Source organism: Solanum pennellii, chromosome 12 (assembly GCF_001406875.1).
Source record: "Solanum pennellii chromosome 12, SPENNV200".
Taxonomy (NCBI): Eukaryota; Viridiplantae; Streptophyta; class Magnoliopsida; order Solanales; family Solanaceae; genus Solanum; species Solanum pennellii.
Genome location: NC_028648.1, coordinates 7,157,380 through 7,166,391, shown reverse-complemented (window position 1 = coordinate 7,166,391; position 9,012 = coordinate 7,157,380). Strand labels below are relative to the sequence as shown.

At 32.0% G+C, this 9,012-nt stretch overlaps 1 protein-coding gene and 1 long non-coding RNA gene across 2 annotated transcripts in view; one reads left to right on the top strand and one right to left on the bottom strand.

The window, feature by feature from the left end:
• LOC107006657 (plant intracellular Ras-group-related LRR protein 6-like) overlaps positions 1-1,330 on the bottom strand; it is a 4,704-nt gene extending 3,374 nt beyond the window's left edge. Inside the window, exon 1 of the mRNA XM_015205174.2 lies at positions 896-1,330. Within this exon, the coding sequence (XP_015060660.1) occupies positions 896-1,153 (258 nt within the window). The 5' untranslated portion in view covers positions 1,154-1,330. The remainder of the gene's footprint in view (positions 1-895) is intronic.
• Positions 1,331-3,467: 2,137 nt separating this feature from the next.
• On the top strand, positions 3,468-5,590 carry LOC114075150. The gene is made up of 2 exons (XR_003575540.1): positions 3,468-4,900; positions 5,222-5,590. It is a non-coding gene; the product is annotated as an uncharacterized LOC114075150 (long non-coding RNA).
• The last annotated feature ends 3,422 nt before the right edge of the window (positions 5,591-9,012 follow it).

Below are 9,012 nucleotides of genomic sequence, written 5' to 3'. Positions count from 1 at the left end.
TATATATATATATATTTATATGTATATATATATATATATATATGTATATATATATAGTTTAAGACTATGACAATCAAAAAATTATAAACTTTTTGAAACACAGTATCAATTCAATATCGAATGAACAAATTAAAAACTAGAAAACATATAATAAATATCGTTGCGTAAAATAGAAGAAAGGTAATAATAAATAGTATATTATTTCTTTCCATAAAATATAGAAAAAATTACACAAAACTAAATATATGTGAAAGTACAAGGAACCAAAAGCAACTAAAAATGGAAGCAACGACTGTATTTGGTAATGATTGAAAAATTTATGTTTTCCAAAATACTAGTCGTGACTGCTTGTCACAAAATATTTTTATAAAATTATTCTTTCGTCAAAATCAAAGGCGAATTCACATATACAAGTAGATAGTGCGTATACACTTACTAATATCGACATAAAATAATACAATTATATAATTGATCGTATACAATATAGTTTTTTTAATAGTGTCCTTGTATCACTGATACAACGAATTCGCCTTGCGGTCAAAATGAGGAAGTAACTTCACTCGGTTTTGACTTTTGACTAAAATATTTTTTTCTTCAAAGTGATCTCAACTTCATACCAAATACTTTAGCCACCACTTATTTCAAAAAGAAGATATTTTAAACTTAATTTCCATTCAAAAGATTAAAAATAATCCTTCATGAATAAATCCTCAAAAAAAAATTAATTGAATGGCGTATAGTGGTCAATCAAATGATTATTCAAATTCTAGTGAAGCCAAAAAGAAAGTACTAAGTATTTTTTCTCATCATCTATCTTAACTCTAGTATAGATTTGTTGATCAAGGGTAATTAATATTGTATATAAATTAGTCGAGACGCATGAAAATTGACTAACCTGAAGATTGTTGTTGGAAATATGTAATTTGGATATAGCTCCCAAATTAATAGTAGGATTTACAGGAATAAAATCCAATGACATGCCACTTAGATCCACAATCTTAGGGCTCTCTTCTTCTTCTTCTTCTACAATACTAATTGTCATCCTTCTTCTTGTACTTTTTTCCCTACTACTCTTCCTCTCAAATGCTCCTTTTTCTTCTTGTCGTTGTTGTTGTCGTCCTCGTCGTTCAACTAATTCCATTCTCATCTTCATAATCTCTTAACCCTAACACAAATCATAATTGAAATTTCATAATTTTCTTCTTCTTCTTCTTCCTTTGATAATTAACAACTCCTCTTATTTGTTTATTGACAAATTGAGGGGTCGTTACTTGTGTGTGGTGACACAAACACTTATAGGGAATGGAGAGGAGAAAAAATGGGATGATATTTTTATTTTTTACATATATATATGTGAGTGATGATTTGGATCTTAGGTCATACAAGTTATTTTAGGAAAAGAATCAAATTTTGTCGTTTATACAATATTTATTTATTATTTTATAATTTTCCAGAATAAAAGGATTATGTGATACGACTTTTCTTCCTTTTTGTCATTGTTAAAAAGCATTGACTTTTTTTTGGGATTTTTTATTATAGAAAGAAGTACGGCTGAGAGACAAAATCATTTAAAAAACAAAACGTTTTTGTAAGTGATAGACAGTATATGCTGCACATATTGATTAGTGGATTTTTAAAGAATTCGATGAAGAAACTTGCTCCTTGTGCTTTTATAAATTTAAAGAATTGTTTGATCCATTGGTTACATTTCTATTTTATTTCTATTTATTTTTTAAATGTTAGGGGAAGCAGAAAATGAAGAATATACGATGGAGAATTAAACAGTGAAAATTCAAATAGTCAACTAATTAAGTTATTAAAATTTTTTAATACGCAAATTGTTGTATAGTATAGAATGGTAAAATATATTTTTACCTTATAAGAGATTATAAATTTAAACTTTAAAATATAAAAGTTATATTACAAAAAAAGTGCTAAAGATTATGACATCAAAATACAAAATTACTTTTTTTTTACCATCTTATTGAATCGGCATTAGGGTGATTGTTAGCAATAACAAGCTATACGGTTATGTTAGTTAGAGTTTTCAAAAGTTAGTTACTAGTTGATGATGTGGCAATAGTTAGTTACAAAGTCTGTTAGAGATATTTTGTATTCATTTATAGTGAGAGTAGTATATAAAGGCATGTACGTACATATTCATTGTATCAAGACATTAATACAAACTAAATGCTCTACTCATGGAATTATCATGGTATCAGAGCCTTCAATCGTGAAGGATTAAAGAACAAGTAGCTAAGTAAAAGGTGCTCAGATTCACCATTGTCGCTACACCATTTTAGACCTAAGGTCACACTAAATCTGAACAACATTTATAAAGTGTTGCCTAAGACATTTTTAGGTACACTTTTGAAGCGTAGCCTTAGTTATTAGCTTTTGGCTAAAACAATATTGACAACACTTGTAAAGTATGCTCTTTAGTGATATAGGCCACACTTTTTAAGCGTTCTCATATCATGATATAATTGGCAACACCTATTTATACATATGAATACTCTATTGAAGTGTTCTATTGTTATAAATATAAGAACAATACTTAACAAGTGTGGCCTTGTAATTTTCCTAAAATTTTCACCAAAATATTATTTTCCCTCCAATATATTTGACATTCCCTCAAATTTCTAATTTTCCTTAAAAAAAACTTCTTTAAACATCAAAAAACAATTTAGCTCTCAAAATAAAAATATATAAATTAAAAAAAACCTAGGTACAAATAAATCTAATCCACAGACCTCATTGTTACTTTGCCAAAATCTCTACCTTAGAAATCAAACCCAAAATCCTACCGACTCTTCTTCTCATTTTCAGCAATCTCATTTTTTTGTACATTTTAAATGTGTAGGGAAATGGAGGTGATCAAATTTGAAGAGTCGCCACAAGTCAATTTCATCTCATTGAAGTGGATGATGAAGAAGTTTTGAACTACTATAAAAGTTTGAATACATTATGTTTGATTTTGTGAAATATATTCATTGCTTGAATATATAGAACTATTGTAAGATTACTTTTTGAATAATTGTATACACGTATTTTGAATATTGTTGTATAAGTATGTCTAAGTACAACAAGACGTACAATGTTTTGAGGTTTATTGCAAATATATGTATTTGAATTACTTATGAGCCAATTTAATGCTTGATATTATTTATTGAAAAATAATATTGGTGGTTTTTAATTAAAAATTGTGACATATATTTTAAAGCCAAAATGATATGACCACACTTCAAAGTGTAGCCTTAGGACTGTAAATTGTGGTAATCACATGGGCAATGACTACACTTCAAAGTGTTGTCATGCATTAGATAGAAAAGGCAAGACTTTAAAATTGTTGTCATACATTAGATAGAAAAGACCACTCTTACGAATTGTGGCCAATAAGAAAGCTAAGGCAACACTTAAAAGTGTAGTTGTATGAGATATAAAAGTTGCTATTGAGGTACATAAAAGTGTGGCCATTTTACCTTTTAGGCTACGCTTTTAAGCATAGCTGATAAGGCAACACTTGAAAAGTGTTGCCTAAAATCTAAGGTAAGCTTCAGTTGGGCACCCCTGGAAAAGTGTTGCCTAAAGTCCAAAAATGTAGCCTTTTATCTAAGGCCACACTTTTGCTAGTTTAGACTACACTTTACTAGGGTGGTCGTAGGCCTAAAATGGTGTAGTGTGTTCAAAGGTGAATTGCAGAAAGCATTAAAAGCAAAGATAAACAACAATGGCGAATGGAAGTGTTTCTGACGAAACAAGCACGGAAAATGGAAATTCAAGTCGAGCTGTATTTCCAGTAATTGATCACAATCATCCCTTGTTCCCTCAACACACTAATACTCCAGGTAGTTCTCTGATCTCTCTGCAGTTAACTGGTTCAAAAAACTATGCTTTGTGGAGTAGTTCCTTTAGGATTGGACTGGTGGGGAAAAGTAAACAAGGATTTGTAGATGGATGATTTCCTAAGTCTATGTTTGAACCAATTCTGCTTGATCAACGGGAAAAGTGTAATGTTATAGTGTTAAGCTGGATTATGATTGTTGTGCGACCAGGTTTTCTAAGCTCTGTAGTATATGCTTCAAATGCATGAAAAGTGTGGTTAGATCTGAGAGAGAGGTTTGACACAGTAAAGGATCTAGGATTTTTCAGTTGCATAGAGAAATTAACACACTAGTGCAAGGAACTATGTCAGTTGTTGATTATCACTCAAGACTAAGAAATATGTGGGATGAATATGATGCTCTTATGCCTTGTTCTAGTTTTCCTTGTCCGGAATAAAGAAAATTCGGTGAACATTGTGATTATCAAAGGCTATAACAGTTTCTTATGGAACTGAATGAGTCTTACTCAACTCCTAGGAGTCAAATTCTCATGATGAGTCAAATACCAACACTTAACGAAACTTATGCTCTCATTATTGATCAAGAGAGTCAGAGAAATCTAGCCAGTTCTACCTTCCATATCTCAGGAGCAATAGAAGGAACAACTATGTATACTCATAGAAGTAACACATAAAGTGGTGGTGCAGGAACATCTAGAACTTCATACTCAAGAGGATCTGGTGGTGGATACATCAATGGTGCTAGTTCTTTAGGAGGAGATTATAAAGCCAGAAAATCACTCCTCGGTGTGAGCATTGTGGGTGCAGAGGACATTCTAAGGAACAATGTTATAAGAGTGTTGGATATCCTGCAGATTTCAAGTCTTAGAGGAAGCCAAATGTGTATGCTAATCAGGATACTGCTTTAGAAGAAGATGGAATGATTCATGTCAATCAAGTGTGGTACAAGATTTTACACTTTAGATCAATACCAATAAAAGATTACAATTGCTCACCAAGTCTGGTTGTTACAAGGTAGAAGAGTCCTCTGCAACAATATCACTGTTGCAAATGCAGGTAGTTCTCTCCAACCTTGTCTTGTAGCAATAGTTTTAGTAGTAAATGGATCATTGATACATGAGCCTCTCACCATATTACATCTAACATGAACCTTGTTGATAAAGCAAAGAAGACACTTCTTCACACAGATAATAGGGTACATCTATCAAATGGAAAAGATTCAGTATCTCATGTTGGAAAATCATATGTATTCACAGATAAATCATCTCTAATGTTCTTTTTATCCCCCAGTTCAAATGCAACTTGTTGTCAGTTTCAAAGCTAACCAAAAAGTTACACTATATGGTAGTATTCTTTCCTGATTTTTGCATTTTCCAGGACCTCTCCACTTGTCAGGTGAAGGGGATTGGTGAAGAAGAGCATGGACTCAACATTCTTCATGAAGAATCAAGTCACAGGTCTATTTCACAAAAGCTAGTTAATACTACTAATATAACTCATGTATTTGATTAGTCTAAATCTAGTGATGTTTGGCATAGGAGATTAGGACATGCTCCATTGATGTAATAAGGAGGCATGAGTCCCTTGAAGCTCTAAAGCTCACACACTACTCCCATTGCACTGTGTGCCTGTAGCTAAACAATCTAAACTTCCATTTCCTTTAAGTGTTCATAAAACTACTGTTGTATTTGAATTGCTTTATTATGATTTGTGAATACCTTATAAAGTTTCCACTTAAAGAGGTGAGAAGTATTTTGTTACTATTATAGATGACTTTAGCAGATACACTTATTTTTTTTATTGCTTCCAAAGTTGATTCACTAGTTGTTATAAAGAATTTTCTCACAAGAGTTCAAAATTTATTTCCACAAGTTTTAAGACCTTCAGGTCTAATAAAGGTTGAGTTCCTAAGTACTGAGTTTCAGACTCTATTGAGTGTTATGGGCATTCTACATCAGACTACTTGTGTGTATACCCCTCAGCAAAATGGGGTTGCTGAAAGAAAGCATACCAAAGCTTTAAGATTTCAAGCCTCTATACCCTTGAGATTTGGGGGGAGTGTGTTCTCACAGCTGTGTATATCTTGAACAGAATCCCTACCCAGTACTAGGCTACAAATCTTCTTTTGAGAAATTGTACATGCATCCTCCATACCTAACTTATCTCAAGGTATTTGGCTGTTTGTGCTATGTTGTTAGTCCTCAAAAGCCTGATAAGTTTTCTACAAGAGTTGTTCCAGCTGTATTTATGAGATACTAATCCACACAACAGGGTTATATTCTGTAAATAGGCATGTTATGTTTTAAGATGAGTTGTTTCCTTCCAAACATCTCCAAGCCTCACCAAATGTTATATTTCTAATAATGGACTATGTTCCTCCTTTCTCACCTCCAGTTTTTTCATCTCTACTTACTTTCTCCGATGATTCTGCAAGACCAGCTACACCTGATTCTCCTGGTGAACTTCCTTCAGCTGTTGAGATGCCTCTTAGAAGATCAACTGGGTCTAGCAAGCCTCCTCTATGGCTGCAGGACTTTGTTACTAAGCAAAAACCAACGGCATGCTTTTATTCATTGGTTGATCACTTGTCTTACAAACACTTTTCATCTACATATAGATTGGCTTTGGTGTCAATTCAGTTGTTTCTGAACATGGTTCTTTTCAAAAAGCTGCTAATGATCCTATCAGTTGCATATGGATTTATAGAATTAAGTTCTTAGCTTCAGGAGAGGTTAAAAGATACAAACCAGGCTTATGGCTAGAGGTTTTAGTCAACAAGAAGGCCTTGATTATGGTGAGACCTTTAGCCCTGTGGCTAATATGGTCACTGTTAGGTCTATGGTTGCTTTGGCTGCCTTCAAAGGATGGTTCATATATCATATGGATGTCTACGATGCTTTTATTGAATGGAAAATTGCATGAAGTGGTCTACATGGACATTCCCTGTGGTTTTTCCAGACAGGGGGAGAGTCACAAGGTTTGCAAACTCCACAAGTCATTGTATGGTTTGAAACAAGCACCTAGACAGTGGAACATGAAGTTAATTGAGGCTCTAGTTCAGATGAGGTTCAAACAAAGTCATTATGACTACTCTCTATTCACACAGCAAAGTGAAAGTGATAATGTGATGGTATTGGTGTATGTAGATGATCATTTAAACAGTATAAGCAACCACCAACTCCTATGTAACGCAAGACATGACGTTAAAAAGAAGTTCAAAATGAAGGATTTAGGGGAACTAAAATTCTTCTTAGGCATTGAGTTATGTAGATCAAACAAAGGCATCTTGATGACAAAGAGAAAATATGCCTTGGAATTGATGTCTGAAACTGGCCTAGGAGGAGCAAAGCTTGTTCATACACCATTGGAGCTGAACAAAAAACTGACATCAGTTGCAATATGATGAACATGTGACTGGTTCAAGTCTTGACCATGATAAGCCACTTGTTAATCTTACAATGTATCAAAAGTTGGTGAGAAAGCTTCTATATCTAACTATGACTAGGCCTTATCTTGCTTTCAGTACACAAGTGCTTAGCCGGTTCAGACATCGATTCCAAGGCATATTTTCTCTGAGTCATCAAACAAGGAAATCAGTTACAGATTATTTAGTGAAGTTTGGAGGAGGATTGATATGGAAGTCTAAGAAGCAAGGAACTGTGTCAAGAAGCTTATCTAAGGCAAAATTTAGGAGCATGGCTACATGTGCAGCAAAAATAACTTGGTTGATAGGACTATAAAAGGAGTTAGGAGTCAATGTAACAGTTTCAGTGAGAATGATATGTGAGAGCAAGACAACAATACAAATAGCTATCAACCGTATTTTCCATGAATGTACAAAGCACATAGACATAGATTGTCACTTTGTAAAAGAGAATCTGTCAAGGAATACTGCAAGCAGAACATATCAACACCAAGCATAAATGTATTTCAACCATAAGCTTGAGGGGGAGTGTTAGCAATAACAAGCTATATGGTTATGTTAGTTAGAGTTTCCAAAAGTTAGTGACTAGCTGATGACATGACAATAGTTAGTCACATAGTTTGTTAGAGATATTTTGTATTCATTCATAGTGAGAGTATTATATAAAGGCATGTATGTATAGATTCATTGTATGAAGACATTAATACAATCTTCTTCTTCTTTTAAATGCTCTGTAATTTTCTCAAGTCTTAACCTTCATTCATGGAGTTATCAGTGATCAATCTTGTGGAAGTAAGAAACTGAACATAAGCTCAACGGTCATAAACGAATACCAGCAATAATCTTTTTACATATCTAGTTTTATCATACATTGTGATACTTTTTCTTCATATTCTTTTACCAGCTCGTGACTTAATATAATATTGTTGTTAATCTGTCTTCCAGGCACAAAGGTTGACCGAGTCTAATGGTATATAGTTCTATTTTTCAAATTAACAAAGAAAAATGCGGAGTTTGAGCCTCCTAGTTGAATCCATTTTATTTTTTATGTTCAATATAACTATACCATTAATTCTTGCAATCAAAATGAATTACCTTTAATCTCATGTTAAAATAGTTCTACTAGTCTGTCCAAATTTACAATTGGAAAATCCCAACTTTAGCTTATAAGAATCGATTATTTAATCTAATATGTATAAGTCTAAACTCTATACAATAAATCATCTATTTTAACACTTGAAAACATATATGAATATGATCTATTTAATGGAGTCCGAAACTTAAAGGGTACAAAATATTAACAAAAATTCCAAAACGGTATATAAAATTTTATATTAACCAAAACATTAAATATAAGGTATATCGCTGCCTGGTCAGCGATTTATAAAAAAAAAATAATTATAAATCGCTGCCTTGGCAGCGACTTTATGAAATTTTTTTTTTTTTATTAAATCGCTGCCTAGGAAGCTATTTTCAAAAAAAAAGATTTAAAAAAAATGTTAAAGTAGCGATTTTATATAAAAAAAATTATAATATTTTTTAAAATTTAAATATATAACTTATAAGAAAATATACATTATTTTAAAAAAATTAAAAATAAGTAAAGTAACAAAATATATTTTCTTTCTAAAAAAAGATATTATATGGAATTTAAATTTAAATAATATTTGAATTCAAATAATTAATTTTTTTAAATAAAAAATTAAAGGCAGCAATTTTATTAAATTTTTTTAAAAACAAAATG